This window comes from Apium graveolens, chromosome 3 (genome assembly GCF_009905375.1).
Source record: "Apium graveolens cultivar Ventura chromosome 3, ASM990537v1, whole genome shotgun sequence".
Taxonomy (NCBI): domain Eukaryota; kingdom Viridiplantae; phylum Streptophyta; class Magnoliopsida; order Apiales; family Apiaceae; genus Apium; species Apium graveolens.
In genome coordinates, this window is record NC_133649.1 from 69,796,131 (window position 1) to 69,814,864 (window position 18,734).

The 18,734-nt window shown below is 34.1% G+C and overlaps 3 protein-coding genes across 4 annotated transcripts; 2 read left to right on the forward strand and 1 right to left on the reverse strand.

The window, feature by feature from the left end:
* Positions 1-925: 925 nt before the first annotated feature.
* LOC141712395 (pentatricopeptide repeat-containing protein At2g22070) lies at positions 926-4,763 on the forward strand. Its single transcript, XM_074515318.1, has 2 exons — positions 926-3,872; positions 4,548-4,763. The coding sequence occupies exon 1, from the start codon at positions 1,028-1,030 to the stop codon at positions 3,383-3,385; it is 2,358 nt and encodes a 785-aa protein (XP_074371419.1). The 5' UTR covers positions 926-1,027; the 3' UTR covers positions 3,386-3,872; positions 4,548-4,763.
* A 3,691-nt stretch (positions 4,764-8,454) lies between these two features.
* On the forward strand, positions 8,455-10,754 carry LOC141712397 (uncharacterized). The gene is made up of 3 exons (XM_074515321.1): positions 8,455-8,774; positions 9,080-9,231; positions 10,094-10,754. The coding sequence occupies exons 2-3, from the start codon at positions 9,103-9,105 to the stop codon at positions 10,538-10,540; spliced, it is 576 nt and encodes a 191-aa protein (XP_074371422.1). The 5' UTR covers positions 8,455-8,774; positions 9,080-9,102; the 3' UTR covers positions 10,541-10,754.
* A 201-nt stretch (positions 10,755-10,955) lies between these two features.
* Positions 10,956-17,345, reverse strand: LOC141712396 (uncharacterized). Of its 2 annotated transcripts, none has more exons than XM_074515320.1 (2): positions 14,610-17,345; positions 10,956-12,306 (listed from the first exon to the last, which is right to left on the reverse strand). In XM_074515320.1, exon 1 carries the CDS (start codon positions 17,110-17,112, stop codon positions 14,644-14,646), a length of 2,469 nt encoding a protein of 822 aa, XP_074371421.1. In that variant the 5' UTR covers positions 17,113-17,345; the 3' UTR covers positions 10,956-12,306; positions 14,610-14,643. The 2 variants fall into 2 exon arrangements, with proteins under 2 accessions (XP_074371421.1, XP_074371420.1); XM_074515319.1 differs by having other exon boundaries at positions 10,977-11,405.
* Positions 17,346-18,734: the final 1,389 nt, after the last annotated feature.

Consider the following 18,734-nt stretch of genomic DNA (forward strand, 5'->3'; position numbering starts at 1 on the left):
TGATTTGATACGATGTGTAATATCCGCATCTATCCCCCACTTCCTTATGCAAAACGGAACCCAAATACCTGAAATTATCTTTAGGGGGCAATACTTGATCGCCCATTAGAACATCCATCCCCTCATCATTCGGTTGATTACTGAAGTTACACCACAAATATTCCGTATCAGACCGACTAACACGCAATCCATTAGACTCCAATATATCCCTCCATCGCTCTAATGTTACATTAACTGCAACCCTTGTCTCTTTACTTATGACCATATCATCCGCGAATAACATACATCAAGGTACATTATCTTGAATTCCCCTAGTGAGAACATCTATTATAACTGCGAAAATAAATGGACTTAGCGAGGATCCTTGATGAAGTCCTATTCCTACTGGAAAATAATGAGTAGCCCCAACCAGTGTTCGAACACACGTCCTTACCTGAAAATACATCTCTTCTATCGACCTCAAATATATTCATGGCACCCCTTTAGCCACCAAACTTTTCCAAATTATCTCACGCGGAACACTATCATATGCTTTCTCAAAATCTATGAACACCAAGTGTAGGTCTTTATTATGTTCAAGATATTTATCCATCAACTATCTAAGAAGGTGAATTACTTTCATGGTCGACCTGCCCGGCATAAAGCCAAATTGATTTTCCTTCTTAATCTAGTTTCAATCACTCTTTCCCATAATTTCATATTTCAGCCAATAATTCATTGAAAGGAGAACTTAAAATTATTCTTTTCCTCTTATACAAAATTTATTTATTTAATTTAATTACAATCTAGTATAAATCGGATAAATTTTTAATGCAAATATTACTTTGATTAAAGCTTGCAGCCTTGCACTTCCCCGCAATTTTTTTCACAAAGGTTAAACTACCGGTTTCTTTTAATATATTTTTTTAGAAAAACTAAACCCGGTATAAAAATAAAACCATTATTCGCGCCAATGCATCGTTATAAATTTCAGGTTCTTTTATAGGCAAAAGCTTTTCATCAACTATTTCCTTGTCTAGATTATAGAATGGAGAATTTAAAATCACACTCACTCAGTTCACCATCTTATCTCTACACATCTCTTCTCCAATGGAGCCTAAAAAACAATGACCCATTTGCCGCAAAATCAATTCATGCTCGAATAGTTAAGTCCGGGCTTCACCTTAGTGTTTTTCTCATGAACAATCTGGTCAATGTATATGCTAAAACTGGGTTACTTTCTGATGCACACAATGTGTTTGATGAAATGCCTGTTAGGAACCCGTCTTCTTGGAACACCCTTTTGTCTGCGTATGCTAAGCAGGGTCGCGTAACTGTTGCTCGTCGTGTTTTCGAGGAAATGCCTGAGCCTGATGCTGTTTCTTGGACTGCTTTGATTGTGGGGTATAATCAAACGGGTCAGTTTGTAGCTGCCATTCGTATGTTTCTAGAGATGGTTTGTTATCAAGTTTTGCCCACTCAGTACACGATGACTAATGTACTTTCGTCGTGTGCTGCGTTTAGTGGATTGGATATAGGGAGAAAGGTTCATGGTTTTGTTGTTAAATTAGGGCTTAGTAGGGTTAATTGTGTCGCGAATTCACTTTTGAATATGTATTCTAAGTCGGGTGATCCGGTGACCGCTAAATTTATCTTTGATGGGATTACATCAAAGACTACCTCAAATTGGAATGCAATGATTTCGTTGCATATGAGTTCGGGTAGATTTGATCTTGCTGCAAAGCAATTTGAGATGATGGCTGAAAGAGATATAGTTTCGTGGAACTCTATGATTTCTGGTTATAATCAGTATGGGTTGGATGCTGAAGCGCTTTGTATTTTCTCAAAGATGTTGAGGGATTCAATATTAAAGCCTGACAGGTATACGTTGACGAGTGCTCTATCAGCTTGTGCCAATCTTGAGAAATTAAATATAGGGAAACAAATTCATGCTCACATTATTGTTACTAACTTTGATACTTCGGGCGCAGTGGGAAATGCTCTGATCTCTATGTACTCCAAGTCTGGCGGTGTTAAAATTGCTCATAGGGTTCTGGAGAGTAACATTACTTCAAATTTCAAGGTTATTGCACTAACAAGTATACTTGATGGATACCTCAAGCTTGGAGACATAGGTTCAGCCAGATATATATTTGATTCAGTAAAAGACCGTGATGTGGTTTCATGGACAGCCATGATCGTTGGCTACGTTCAAAACGGCTATAACAACGAGGCTATGGGACTTTTCAGATCAATGGTCAGAGATGGCCCAGATCCTAACAACTATACACTAGCAGCTATGCTGGGTGTTAGTTCAAGCTTGGCTTCTTTGGATCATGGAAAACAAATCCACACCAGAGCCATACGATTTGGGGAAGCATCATCAGTCTCTGTAAGCAATGCTTTAATTACCATGTATGCTAAAGCTGGAAGTGTCAATTCTGCAAGGCGTGTTTTCAATCTAATACCTAGAAACAATGATACTGTATCTTGGACTTCCATGATTATAGCTTTAGCGCAACATGGCCTTGGTGAGGAGTCCTTAGAATTATTCGAACATATGCTTACATCTGGCATTAAACCAGACCATATAACTTATGTAGGAGTACTCTCTGCATGCACACACATGGGATTGGTAAAACAAGGTCGTAACTACTTTAAAATGCTGAAAGATGTACACGGGATTGAACCCACTTCAAGTCACTATGCTTGCATGATTGATCTGTATGGGCGCGCCGGAATGCTAATAGAAGCAAAAGAGTTCATAGAAACTATGCCAATTGAACCAGATAACATAGCCTGGGGTTCACTTTTAGCTTCTTGCAGGGTTCATAAAAATGTGGAGCTTGCAAAGGTAGCTGCTGAAAGATTGCTTCAGATTGATCCTGAAAATAGTGGGGCGTATTCGGCACTTGCTAATGTATATTCTGCATGTGGTAAATGGCAGGATGCTGCTACGATAAGGAAATCTATGAAAGATAGACAGGTGAAGAAAGAGCAAGGATTTAGTTGGCTTCAGATACGAAATGAAGCTCACGTGTTTGGGGTCGAAGATGCACTTCATCCACAAAGAGAAGCAATCTATCGGATGATGGATAAAATCTGGACAGAAATAAAAAAGATGGGGTTTGTTCCACAAACGGAAGCAGTGTTGCATGATCTTGAGGAAGAACTCAAGGAACAGATTCTTAAACATCACAGTGAGAAACTTGCTATTGCATTTGGTCTACTGAATACTCCAGAGAATGCTACATTAAGGATCATGAAAAACCTCAGAGTGTGCAATGACTGTCATTCTGCCATTAAGTATATCGCCAAACTTGTTGGTAGGGAAATTATTGTTAGAGATGCTACACGTTTTCACCACTTTAAAGATGGTTTTTGTTCATGTAGAGATTATTGGTAGCCTGAGGAGTTGAAATATTTTACAAACAAGGAGTTACAAGACATTTGCAAGTTGACTCTGCCATCATATACTCATTACCGGCTTCATGCTTCGAATGGTTGCTGCTTCAAAATACTATTTGGGCGCTAATGACCTGAACAAGCCTGTTCAACATGTTGTAATGATCTATCTACATCATGCAGTTGCTAAATGTTTTTAAATCATTCACATCTATGATACCAGGAACAAAAGACATCTCCTCTGATCTGAGTTCGGCACTAGGGATGCAGTCCTCACTCCCTGTCCGGGATGTTTAAATATTTGGTAAGAACGTCTTGCAGAACTTTAAAACTGAAGTTTTTTATGCTGAAGCAAAGGACCCGGCACTCTGTTGGCACTTCTGTAATGTGTAAACCTTGGATGATTGCGATGTGAGATGCATTGCAAGTGGGTTGGGAGCATGCTGGTAGAGTTGGACTGGAAGCTCGGAAGATACCTAACACCACAGGTTTGTCTATAGTTATAGCTTAGTGATTTAATTTTTAGGCATGGGGGGAACATGTTTCAGCGATATATACTCCACATTACCTTTTAATTATCTTATGATTTATGTTACTTAGAGATTTGGACTCTTCGATTTTGGCTGCGTTACTAGTGTCAGATCTTCTGACTGAAATTGGGAAACTGTGACTGACTGAAAATATGAATTTAATATACTTGGTGAAAAAGAAGAAGAAGAAGAAGAAGATGATGATTCTAAGATGCAAAAAGATTAAATAAACGGAAGGAAAAGGAGAAGACACAATTTCCTCGTTATTGATGTAAAGATGTAGATTGATAATAGAATTATAATGTAATAGGTTTAAGAAAAATATATATGTTATATGAAAAGTCCTTGAAAAAATCAATTAAAGTTTGAATATTTTAGCTATGAAATTTATCCAAAATATCGCATAGCGATATATTAAGCATTCCGTAACAACTGTAGCTTGAGAAGCTGCTTTTAGTGCTGGTGGACTAGTTATTGAAAAATATCGCAGTGCACGTTTACCAGAAAATTCCAAAACACTGATTTGTTTAAGAGATTGGTTGTGTGGAGAAAAATATAAATTAATTATTATGCACTTCAGTTCTGTACTTCAGTTGATCAGCATTTTAACTTTCTGCACTTGTTTCTATTTAGCAACCACGGAGTGGAGAAAATATGTGAAGATATCTTGAATTTGGACCTTGACAAGGACGAGAGCATGATCAAATTGTTTTGCATATATCACCTTTTTGTATTGTTCTGTATTTGAATTGAACATGTTTTTTTTATGGTTTCAGTAAAAAGCAGACTAGCAGCCCTGCGGAGTTCATACTTGACTTCTTGTGGTATAAAGATACATTTTATTATTAATTATTATGCTGCTTTATAACTACGTGTACCTGTTTTTTGTTTACTGGCAGTAGTACCAACTTTACCAGATATCTAGCCGCTTTCGATTTAGACATTCAATTTAAAATCGTAATGCTTACTTTCTAATTCTGGACAACATGATTGTTGTTTCTTTACTAGAGATAAATTTGCTGAATCTTATACTAGAGTCTTCATTGCATATTTGTTTCATAATAATGTGCGAGTCTGTCAGCAGCTTATTCACTGTCTAGAACTAAAATAATGTTTCAGATTGCTTCAGCAACGACTGATCTACACATTCCTACAAACAGATGTCAGATTGCTGATACTCCATGTTTGGAAAATTCACAGTTTTACTGTATAACAAGCCTGCAATATAAATCTAATTGTTCCTTCCTAATCTTTGCCTAGGCAATCTTCTCCAATCTGGTTATATCCGAGGATTCCAGTCCTTAAGGATGTATACTAGTCGGGCAGCAATGCCACAGAAAGGATGAGCTGATTTTGCATGCTTTGTCGTTCGTTAAACTATGTATGACTGTATGTAATACTCAATGTGATTTTAATTTGCAAATGGAGAGATTTTATATGTAATTGTTCTGTAATATATTTTAATTAGCTCCAAGTTGGCGAATACTGTTGTTGACCCATTGGTTTTTTGTAATGTCGATGACTAGAGGTGTCACTTGCTAGAGATCGGATATTTTCAACCCATTTTGGGTTCGGACTGGTTGGCCAAAAAATGAGGCCAGTAAAGCCAACCCGGCAAGAGCCCAAGTCATTACCCAAAATGCCACCCCCTATATCTGCCCATCTGTATCCAGGATTGAGGCTTTGAGCAACATAGCTTATATTACAAATTTTTATAGTTAGTTGCAGCCTGCAGGAGAAAATTTTCGCCGAGCTTGATGCTTCACTGGAACAAAGTAGCGATAACACACTCTTCATCAAAATAAGATTTACTATATGCACTTAGAATTTGTCCACTCTTTGTTACATGACAGCCTCTTTGAGACTTATAGCTTCAGCTTCTCTCGGATGAAAAATTCTATGCACTGCACTGCTAGTCTGCTACGAGCTCGAACAAAACTTTCCATGTCATTCCGTACAATGCACCCAATTCCAATGTGATTGCCACCTCGATTGCAGGCTGCGTCAGTATTTATTTTTATCCATCCTTCTGCAGGTCTCGACCACTTCCTAGCTGCTCCTGTAGGCTGTATTTTAAAGCAATGTTTGATAGGAATAAGCAATGTAATCTTGTAGTTACCTCTTGAGTGTTAATTCTTGATAACAATAAAAAATAAAAAATAAAAAATCAGATATTAGTTACGCAAACGTGGATGTTTACTGGGTCAGCCCAAGAAATGAGAACTTAGCCACTTAAACTTAGTGGCAATTTACTGGCTCAGCCCAATCCATGGTTATGGCCTATTATTAATAAGTTCTGGGTCAGGGCTCAAAGGTCTGAGTTATGCAATGAACAAGTTGGAAAACAAAAGTAACAAGTGGGCAGTACTTTAATGAGACAACCTCCTTTATAGTTTTATTCCATGCTTTACCATTAATGTTCTAGAAAAATCTAGCTAGCCGGCCTAATTTAATCTAAATTTCTTTTCTAATAAAAATAAATGAGTCATAATAATTTATGCATGGTAGAATTCGATATATCAAGTTACGACAAATAAAATCTTATCTAAATAAGTATCATATTTATTTCACGCTCAATTTTTTTTTCTAATTCATTTCTACCATAATATAGACTGTATATTCTGAAATTTTATATTGCCTCTACCTTTGTTTCATTCATTTTTACACATTTTATTTTTTAAATAGTTTCTTTTTATTAAATTTCCATTTAATTCTACATATTTCAAGATTTACTGAAAATAGTATAATTTTAAAATATATAAATTAACTACAAGCTATTACATCCACTACTTTAGTTCATTTCACCTACTTTATATATAAAATATTAATTAATCTTATCACTTTTTCCATTTTTCATATTTTTTTAGTTTTTTAACTTCAAATTACATTTTTTTTAATTTTCATGTTCAAATAAATCATATATAATTTAATGGGATGGAAGGAGTATATAAATAGAATTCTTTAACTGTATCAAGATTTCCAAAGATCTTATATTAAAAAAATATTCCCACAACAGTTACATTAGGCATTAGCATGCGTATCTTGTTATTCTTTGTATTAAATTTAGCATCACATCAGTATATTATTGTTATTAATAAAACTCAATATTGTAAAAATTCTTGATTTAACCGATTAATCCTCGATTGATCCTCTATAAGATAACTGACCGATTCGATTTTTAAAATCCGATTAATTTTTATAAGCTTTTCTTTATTGGAATATATAAAATAATTTATTAAATTTAAAATACTATATTGATTTAAATATAAATACTTATGAAATTATATCCTATATATAATTGGAGTAAAGGAGTTAAAATAGCGTGGTATGATCGTAGGCAAATTTGTAAATATATATTATGAGTAATTATATTTTTTAACTAACAATAAATAGAAATCAGAAATATTATTAAATTGTGCATCTTATTGCGAAAATTGTGATTGTAATTTGTAGATACACTTTTCAATTTCTCCACAATATTAAAAATTTTAATTTTAGATATTATAATAATTTTATTTAGTTATGACTAACGAAGTTAACAATTTTAAAAATAATAAATTGATATAAAATTAAATAAAATATTAAATAAAATGAACAAGTTTGTATAAAAAATTATAATTAATTATCCCGTGTATCGCACGGATATAAAATTAGTTTATGATATAATAAGTATATGTTTATTGATAAATAACTAAAATTTTGATAATTATTATTAAAACTCAAACATGAAACAACAGCGAATAAAGAAAAGTAATAATAGCAAGACCCGTAGGTATTAGAATTGGCAATTCGTTCATTTCGTATACTTTTGTATCGTGTACTTCTGTGTTTCGTGTCATGAATGTTTAACCCAAACCCGAACTGTTAAGAATTCGTTTTGTATTCGTGTACCTTCATTTCGTGTCGTGTAATTTAAAATTAATAATAAAAATAAAGATAAATAAAATATATATTTAAATATTAAATTTTTACTAACCGAGTCTTAAGTCAATAAGTCATAAAGACTCAAGTTCAGTCAACTCTTATAAAATTTATATTTATATTTATTTTGTATTCATATTATGTAAATATTATATGTAAAATATTATTATAAGATATATGTATCATATAATTTTAATAAATTTATTTAAATATTTATTTATTTCATGTACTTTCGTTTCGTGTTGTGTACTCAAGTTTAAACTCAAAACCGACACTAAATTCATCCGTGTACTTTCATATTCGTGTATCAAAAATGTCAAACCAAACTTGTTATTTTCGTGTCGTCTTATCGTATTGTGTACGAAATTGCGGACTCTGCTATGTATGCCTTAATCCCCAAAATGAACTGTTCTAAAACCATGGTTAATTAAACGTCATTCTTTACCTTAATGCTCCGACACACTTATCATCAAGTTGTCAATCGGCATATTCTTTTTACGCAAAATAAATATATAAATACTTAAACATCTGCCCTAAAATTCTAATTCAACAAAATTATCATACTATTCAAAAAAAAAGGAGAAAAAATAATGGGCATAAATTGAACAACACTCTTCCTGCGGGGCAGCCCGAAAAATCCGATATTTACGAATGAAGACGCTGCCCGAACTGCCCTAAAGTTGACGGGCAGCTCTGTCTTCCTTCTCTCTCTTACACCACACCAAACACACCCTCATCTCCCTTCTACACTCTCTCTCTTCCCCCAGATTTGTATCTATATTCTATACATACATCCTTACACACCCACACTATATATCTTATATCTATCCTCTAAATCCAACGGCTCAGAATGAAAGCTGCCCTTGTCTATATTTTCTGAGGTTTTAGCCTCTTTAAACCTCCAGATCTGCCTTCATATCCTCCTGATCTATACTTCCGGTATGTTTTTAACTTATTATTTACTAAGTTTAAGCTTTGTTTATATCAAAGCTTAAACATAATTATATATAGATTATTATAATACGAGTGTTATAATAGTCCGTATATATAATTCATGATTTTATGTTGTTCATACGTAAACAATTGTACTGATTCTTTAAGCAAGCTTTTGTATGTATATAGATGCATGTATAATTCATAATCTGTTCCTAGTACCTTGTCTTTATGTTTGAACTTGTTAAAGTAATGGAAGATTTGTTTTTAACGGCTGTGATTGAGAACTGATGTGGATCTAACGGTAACAGGGTTGTTATAGTTTGGTGTACGGATGGAGACCAGTAGTACAGTAGTTGTCGCTTCACTGAAACAGAAAGTGCTAACATGCGCTGGAGAGACAGTGTTGGTCATGTTCATTCTCTCGTTAGTCAACGCCCACCTCTCTGCTCTTCTTATTCGGGTCAGTAAAATAAAATTCATAATATATCTCTCTTAAATTATTAAACTCTGTTCAGATCTAGATCTAAGTTTGTTTCTAAGAAAAAGAAAAATTCTATATAGTTACAAATTGTGTGCATGCATCCTACTTCATAGTTGGTTCACTGCCAAACTCGAAATAAACGGTACTTGTTTATTGTTTGCGAAACTATTGCCAATTGTTACTTTTTTTAAAATTTTAAATTTCCTGCTGTAAATATTAATCCGAAAATTTTATAATTTTTTTTTGTTCTTTTTACATAGCAATTTTTTTCGATACTATGTGGTTTGCAATATTACTGCCATCTTTGTACACACAGATCTTTTGTTTTTCCTAGGCTACACAGATCTGTTTCAGTGATTGGTGTTTCTTGAGTGTGTAATCTGTTAAAAATTTATGAAAAACTTTGGAGGCGCATGTTAGCATAACAATAGCGGAACTAGGAAGAGGAATTAAATATAGTTAGGGGTTCGTTTGGGGTCCGCCTTTTACTAAAAAAAAGATTTTGTCTTTTGATAAAGTCAAGAATGATAGAATGGCATTAGATTTGTGCTTGGGAATATTCGTGGGTAGATGCTCTGTTTAGTTGGGCACACATAGTGGACAGACACGTGTCTATGCTATGCCTTTCTAGGTGAGGCTTGTCACAGGATATAGGAGGCAATCATTTTGCAAGTCATTGCAACTTCAAAAAATAAAATTATAAAATATAGATATTTTGATGTTATAAATTAAATATTAAATAATTGTTTTTTTTTCTTGTAAACTTTTAAAACGAAAGCTAACCAACTTAGTAATAATTTGGCTTAACTATTTGCATTTTGTGATACGATTTTATTATCAGGATTTTTTTGAAGGATTGGGCCAATATCCTGTACTCAAAGGAGACCATCACACGTCAACCGCCTCTAAGGAACTAGATGCTGAAGGAGTAGACGATGACGATAATGATGACGATGGAGATGGTGATTTTGATGAGGGTGAGGAAGATCCATCATCTGAAGATGAAGAAGATTTTCGAAACAAGCCTAATAACAACTCAAAGAAAGGTTCTGGAGGAGGCGCAGGTGATGCACAAGAGAATGGTGATGAGGAAGATGAAGACGATGACGAAAATGAAGACGAAGATGAAGAGGATGGCGAAGATCAAGACGATGATGATGAAGAGAACGATGAGGACGATGATGGGGACAAGGCAGAGGAAGAAGTAGTCGAGGAAGAAGATGATGATGAAGAGGGCGAAGAAGACGACGAGGAAGAACTCCAACCCCCAAAGAAGAGAAAGAAGTAAACTAGGATAACTGGGTGATGCAGGCAGGCAGGCCTCCTCCATGTACTAGTGTTATTTGACTCCTTTTCCTAACTCCTCATAAAGGAGGCCTACTCTTTAGCATAACGTTTCTTGCAAACATGTACTGATGAGTATTTGCTTCAATGTAACCTAAAAGAGAATCTTTACAACGTTTTCATTGCCTAATAATAACGATGTAATATAATTAAAATCACCGTAAACTACTCGGTGATGTATTTCAGCACTGCCTGGGAAAAAAAGCCCCAGCACAAGGACTCCATAACCTTCTTGGAGGCCAGTTATAGGTAATATGAAAATCTAGTCTGGTCAATGCCAAACTAAAGAAAGGCTGCATCTTATCTTACTAACTTTTACTTAACCTTTTTAATATCAACAGAAATCCATCTCTACAACACCATTGGCAAAAGCCAGTAATGCAGAAAATAGCACCCTCCAAACAACAATCCCGCATACCAGCTTTTTCGACTAAGCATATGGCTTACTATGAATTCCACCTAGGCCTTGGCTATAAACACATTTATAAGCTTGGTATTTCATAATTACGATATAACAGTTTTACAAGAGAGCTTATAAACAGAGGTTTCATAGATCATCTACCAGACAAAGTTAAATCAAATAAGAGAAAGGGGAACCTTTACCTCGAGTACCTTTACTGAGGATTGCTACAAAGTATCAACTTACGCCTTTGTTTTGTAATTAAAAAATATTCCACATTTCATTTCCTTTCTTTCTCCCTGTTTTCTTTCTGTTCTTTATTCTGTTTCTCCAAGCCCAGTGTTGTAATTAACATATCCTCCTTTCTGTATTCTGTTTCTCCAGCCCATTCAGTATAACATTTCAACACCTGCATCTTGCATATGTCAAGAGCAACTAATCCTTGGTCTAACCTCCTAACTTCTTTGTACCACAAATCAAACAATTACCACACAAATCCAACAAATTTTGTACATAAATATCATAAAGATGACCTCATTAATCTCTTTACAATTTCTATATATCATAAATAGATTCAATAACAAAAGTGGAGGTGAATAAAATGGAGTTATATAGTGCATGTATGTTCTAAAAGAGAATGAATTTTCAGGCAATTCACAATGAGGGTAAAAGCTTGTTTGTGCTTAAATCATTTGAGCAATACAGTTGAGTAGAGTTTTGAAGTTACCTTTGCTCAAGAGGCTGAGAAAAACATAAACAAGATAAGAAATAGTGAGGAGAGAGAGCAAGGCAATGAAAAATAGAAGACTTTAATCATAATTCAGAACGGCAACCTTTTGATACTTATCTCAGGAAAGGAACTTGACATTATATGATTATACTGATATGATTAATAATGATTTAAGATCAATCCAACAATAAATCGGAAGAAAGCTGGTATAGTAGTAACAAGGCACATTGCTAAAAGGAAACTAAATGAAAAATTCCGCTGACAAAGAAAGCAAATTCATCAAATGGGAAAAAGATACATAATAATAAAAATATATAATTTTATAATAGGTAGGCACTAAATTATCGTATTAATATCAAAAGAACATTTGTCATTAATAAAAGAGAAAACAAGTATATAATAGATGATTCTGAAGGATGGTATCTGATGTTCTTGACCCTACATCCCTATTGAAATCACTTGGAAATAAGTAAATAGAACATCATTAAAATCTGTTTGTATAAAAACGTCCCAAAAACCATTGTTAAAATGCTTTTCTTCATTACTGAATGCAAACAGGCCTCTTGATGCCTAGCTGAATCTGCAAATATGTACCCCATATATGAATTAACAAAAATGGAAGAAAAACGATCAAGTTTTTGGCCATTGAAAAACATCAGGTAAGGGGTGATATGAAACATATGAAACACTTGAAGACTAAAAATATGTAGAATTAAAAAGTCTATAAATAAAAGTCAACATAATAAAAAAACTGATTTTTGTTTCCAAGCAAAGCAAAATACAAAATCATCAGACTGTCAATTCCAACCACGTAGTAGTTCAAGGACTTCAAAAGTTCATGCTTGCAAACCTTTGGTTAAAAAAACATTAATGGGAGGCTATAACATATGCGACTCAATAATGCCAGTAAACTAGTTAAATAGACTGAACAGTGAGAGTACTTCGAGTTGTCAAATAGAAGGATGGACTATGGAGAAAAAGAAGACCACATATTGTTAAGGAGGAGATTGATAAAATAATGTACAACAAATTGCTTCAGTCCGGATCAACCGGAATATTGAAAAGTGCCAAATGTACACTATTTGTTTCTTTACATGACAAGTAAAAAACCAATAAAAGAATCAAAAACATGAGGTAGAAAATTAAACTGTTACTTTTTCCAAAATAGAGGCATCTCGTATGGTCATTTATCTCATAGTACCTGACCAAAATAAAGCAATATAATATTGAACAACAAAATTCTTAGATATACTCTATGACATAGATCTAGTAACATATATAAATTGAAAAGAAAAAGAAACAGAAAACAACCAAACTAATATGCAAAACAAACTAGGATGTGAAATTAAGGAGAAAAATATAATGTCCAAAAAACCAATGGAAAAGATAAAAGAAACTCATGGAGCTGATAGCAAATGAAAGATCCTGAAAAAGAGATATATACTTTAGAATATTAGGTATTTGGGAATGAGATTCTGAATCACAATAAAAGCAAAACAGTTCAGCTTTAGACAGAACGGAGACCTTTTATATGTTAAAAAGAGCAACATTAAACCATAAAATGTACTAAAAGATATCAAGTAAGTAGCATTACATAGGAATAGAATTTGAACTCAACATAAAATTTCAGATTACTGCTTCCAAGCAATTAGGATGAAAACGCTTCTGATATTTTGCCAAGTAAACCAAAGCAATATAAAAAGCCATTAGAAATTGTCAATATATATAGTGGCTTTACGACTCAGACTGTAATAAATTTTTTCATACATCAAAAAACCGGCTTTGGTAAGAAAAACCGCGAGATACCACAAAAGATTAGAAGGATAACAATTCTGCTGATAGGAAATAGATCTTTTATAAGTTGGGGCAAAATTGAAACGTAATATATATTTAAGATATCAAGTAGGTAGCTTCAAAATGGAAAAGAACTTAAACTCAAGATAATAATATATAATTTCTGGATCCAAGGTCCAAGCAATTAAAGATGACAAATGCATCTGATACTCTCCCAGTTTACAAGCAAGGCGAAATTAGAAGCCATAAGACACTGTCATTTTATGTAGTAGTACAACTCAGAAACTACAACAGAGTTTTTCAAATATCAACCAGCTTTGGTAAGAAATACTCCAAGATATCAGCGAAGGGGTAAACTGAACAGTCAATTAGACAAGAGATATAAAACAGGAAGGTTAAAGAAAGGGGAACAGAAGCAAATGCTAAGAAGAGGACTGAAAATATATTGTACGATAAAATTGCTCCAGGCTGAATCAAAAGAATTTGGATAGGAGATAAAAGTTCTGAACCTTTTTCTTCATTTGACTAATATGAAAAAAGAGCAGCATCAAATTTACATTAAAATATATAGTATAAACATAAACAAACTGAACACAAAAACAACATTATATAATTAGGAAAAGAAAAAAAATTACAAAACAATAATCAGGTATAAAGTTGTTTCAAGGCAAGATAAAGTCACGTTTCCAACTCCAAGGGGCCGCATATATATTTCATTTTTACAAGGATCAAGGGACAGACTAGTGGCAAAGGTGTATCTCTCCGACTCTTCCCATGACTGGGTTGGAAAACTAATTCTTTTATCCCTTGAAATAAATATGTAAATATAAAAAGAAGAAGAAATGTTGTAGAAAAATCATGTCTTCCCTCATAAAAAATTAGTATCTTGCGTGGTCATGTAAACTTCCCTCGGAGCCAAATCAATAAAATAAAGTTTATAACATCCAATATTGATCCAATACTAATATACACATTAATAACAAAAACAGAAAACACTAATATACAAAATAAGCCATCATGTGAAAACAAGCATAGAAACACACTTTTCAGAAAAAACATATAAAATAGATAGATTTAAATAAGCTATACCAAATTTTCAGTTGGTAATCATTGAAAGATCCAGTTAAGTATCCGAGTAAGCATGTTGCCAACCCTGCAACATTGGGGCAGATGTAGAACCACTAAATGACCCCAATCCTGACTGATTCCAAGCTAAACTGCCCATTCCCTGACCTGCCATTGCCCCACCATAATCCCCAAAACCAACCCCCATTTGTCCATATTGATTTGCCCCGATCTCAGCTTGGATCAATTGCTGATTTAATAAACCTGCACTTGGATTTGCATATAATCCTTCAGCAGCTTGACACAATAGCTGATTCAATAAACCTGCATTTGGATTTGCATACAATCCTTCAGCAGCTTGATACAATAGCTGATTCAGTAAACCTGCACTTTGATTTGCATAAAGTCCTTCTGGAATTGAATTTAAACTTGATTGCCCCAACATAGGATTAAATCCTGCCTGCTGCCCAACCATCGCCATGTTCTGCTTGGGTAACACAGCAGACAGATCATGCGGCACAGGCATCATCACTGTCGTAACTGAACTATCACCCTTACTATTCTTCTTCCTACCATTCCAATCATTTGCCATTCGACAACTCAACTGCTTTCCATCAAAAATCTTATTAGGTTCTTCCAAAACCTTCCTCACACCTTCCAAATTCTTGTAAACAAACAATGCATAACCCTTAGATTTTCCAGTTTGCATATCAAATCCCAACGGCCCAGCCTCAATCTCACCAAACTTCTCAAAAAACACGCGCAATTTCCCCGGATCTACATCCTTTTCCACATTACTAACATAAATCTTCCTACTCGAATTATCCACAGACCCCACAACTGGAGGAGGCCCAATTGATGCCAACTGGCACGATACAGTCCTATTGTCAATCCTCTTCTTCGGCTCTTTCAATGCTTTTTTGGCACATACTCTAGACTTAAATGTAACAAAACCAAAACCTTTCGTTTTACCAGTTGAGCGATCATACACGACATCACATGCCTCTAATTCACCAAATTGTTCGAAAACGGAAACCAAAGCTTCTCTCCTGGTGTCCCAATCAAGATTGTGAACAAATATTTTGCGGTGAGAAATATCTTGATCGGCAGTTTCAATAATTTTGGAAAAGATCGAGGGAGTTTTAACAGCGGAGTCGAGGAGGAACTCAATGAGCTGGTCTTTTGTATGGGGTTCCAGAAGGTTTTGAAATGAATCAGGATCAGGAATTTCAGGGTTTACAGATTGGGGTTGTTGGCATTCATCCGGTTTTTGTTTCTTCTCTTTAGGGGTTTGGATTGGATCAGTTTCTACTTGGGAATCAAGTATTTCAGTGTTTAGAGATTGCAGTTTATCCAAATCGTGTTTCCTCTTCTTTTTTTGGGTTTGACCTGAATCATGATCGATTTTCGAATCAACTATTTCAGGGTTTAGTGAATGGGGTTTATCCAATTTTTGTTTCTTCTTTTTCGAGGCTCGGATTGAATCAGTTTCAATTTGTGAATCAAGTATTTCAGGTTGTGGAGATTGAGGGTTACCCAATTCTTGCTTCCTCTCCTTTTTCAGGGTTTGAACTGAAGCAGCATCAATTTCGCAATCAAAACGTTCAGGAGAATGGGGTTTCTGAGGCTTATCTGATTTCTTCTTTTTCTTCTTCCTTTCAAGGGGTTGGATTGAAACAAAATCAGGGCTCTTGGATTCAGATTTATCAGGGTTTGGAGATTGGGGTTTTTCTGATTTTCGTTTCTTTGTCAAGATTTGGATTGAATCAACTTCTTCAGGGTTTATAAACTGGGGTTTATCTGCTTTATGTTTCTTCTTCTTTTTTGTGGTTTGGATTGAATCACACTCAGGAACATTGCAATCAATTTTTTCAGGGTTTAGAGTATGGTTTTCCAGGGGTTTGTCTAACTTATGTTTCTTTTTCTTCTTCTTCTGGACTGAATCAGAATTAGGGGTTTCAATATCGAGGTTTTCAGGATTCAACGATTTGGGTTCATCGGACTTATGCTTCTTCTTCTTCTCCTGGGTTTGCACACAATCAAAATCAGGGTTTTGTTTTTCAGGGCTCAAAGATTTGTGTTCATCAGGCTTCTTTTTCTTCTTCTTCTTCTTTGTATGGACTGAATCAAAAACAGAGTTTTCGATATCGAGTTTTTCAGGGCTCAAGGATTTGGGTTCATCAGGCTTCTTTTTCTTCTTCTTCTTGGTATGGACTGAATCAAAATCAGGGTTTTCGATATTGAGTTTTCCAGAGTTTAAAGAATTGGGTTCACCAGATTTATGTTTCTTCTTCTTCTTTGTTGGAATTTCAAAATCGAGTTTTTCGGGGATCAAAGAATTGGGGTCATCTAACTTATGTTTCTTCTTCTTCTTCTTTCTAATGGTTTGGACTGAATCGGAATGAGGAGTGAGTTTTTCAAGGCTCGGAAGCTGGGGTTTATCAGCTCTATGTTTCTTGATCTTTTTTAGGGGTTTAAGGTCAGGCTTATCAGCTTCTTTTTTGAGCTTGGATTTCTCCTTGGCCATTGTTTCAAGAAAGAATGTGTAATAGATAGATATAGATATTGGGTATAGATACAACAGAGCCCAGAGCCAGAGGAGGCTGAGTGATACTACACTACTGCTGCTGTTCGATGCAGTCGAGGTTCTAGATTAATTTGAACCAGGTTAGCTTAACAACGTTGATACAGACAGACAAAATTTCGGCTCCCAACAAAATTAGGGTTCATAAGTCATAACCAACACCACTTCACAATTTATGTTTTACCGCTGTTAACTTATTAACCCTTCAAATTTCTGATGAAGTCGTGAAAGTATTGCTGTAAAAAAAAAGGTCACGAAAGTATGATTTCTATTCATAAAAATAGGCTGATAATCATATTAAATTCTTAATTGAATTTTGAGATTTTTTCTGATTTTCTTAAATTTCAAATGTCTTTCAACTTTCCTTTGTCCCTTTCAACTTGGATTTGAAATAGTGATCCATCAAATATGAATAAGAGCGTATTCGGTTTATGATTCAATTTTTCACAAATATTTTTAAATGCCCAATTAAAATTTCAAAAAACTACTTTGAGATCTAGTGTCATTCCCACCAATAAAAAATTATTCAAATATATTTTCAAAAACAAATAATACCAATAAAATTAATGATATTTGAAAAGTTATGATTTTTAAGTTCTATAATATTATGGACAAGTAGTTTTATATTTTTTTCAAACCGGGCCAAAATTTAGAATATTTTACTAAAACTAATAAGACTATGGGCATGTTTGTCTGCAGGCTTATAAGTTACAGCTTATAAACCCGTAAATACTTATATTGAACTGTTTGTCGACCCAATTTATAAGTTAAATTTACGGCTTATAAGCTGATAAGTTCAATGTTAGTAACGACGTATTTTTTCTCAACTTATTTTGATTTTTCACTTTTTATTAATTTTAGCTTTTAAATATATATTTTTAAATATAAAGTTAATTTAAAAGTCATGAATTAAGATAATTATATTTAAAAATTATTTATTTTAGTTCATTTAAATTTTAAAAAAAATTATGACTTATAAGTAAAATTAACCAAACACTTACATAACTTATAAGTATTCATCTATTTATCACTTTTAAACCACTAATTAATTTTATTAATAAGTAATAAGTAACTTATTTTAAAATTTCTCAAACGGGCACTACTGTATTTGAGTTATAAACTTGTAATGGTATCATTTGCATACATGACGATCGTTTGCGTGGAAGAAGTCAGCAACATGATTACGGATGATTTATGACGAGTTTGGATAGTTACTTGAATTATGTGATGGCCTCAACCCCGGGTCAGGAGTTGACGTCACTAACAAAATTAAATTACAAATATAACGTAATCCAATCACTTTTATTTCAATATAAACAATCCCTTCACAAGATCTTTTCCAGGTTCAAGTATAATTTAAGTTACACACTTATTACAACCCAATTTATTGAAAACAACCTGACATAACTATTATTCTGCAGCAACTCACAGACCACACTTGGTCTGACACGACACACTCAGAGGAGCTCAACATAGGAGGAATTGGAAAACTGGCCCTTACCAAAACAGCAACATCTCCTAGGCATCTGCAATGCGAAAATATACAAAAATATTTGCAAGAGTGA

What these genes read in the sequence shown, in the direction of transcription:
- LOC141712395 (XM_074515318.1), top strand. Translation starts at nt 1,028, where the DNA reads ATGGAGAATTTAAAATCACACTCACTCAGTTCACCATCTTATCTCTAC.
- LOC141712397 (XM_074515321.1), top strand. Translation starts at nt 9,103, where the DNA reads ATGGAGACCAGTAGTACAGTAGTTGTCGCTTCACTGAAACAGAAAGTG. An exon ending in TCTCTGCTCTTCTTATTCGG is followed by an intron (nt 9,232 to 10,093) that starts GTCAGTAAAATA and finishes TTTTATTATCAG; the next exon opens with GATTTTTTTGAAGGATTGGG.
- LOC141712396 (XM_074515320.1), bottom strand. Translation starts at nt 17,112, where the DNA reads ATGGCCAAGGAGAAATCCAAGCTCAAAAAAGAAGCTGATAAGCCTGAC.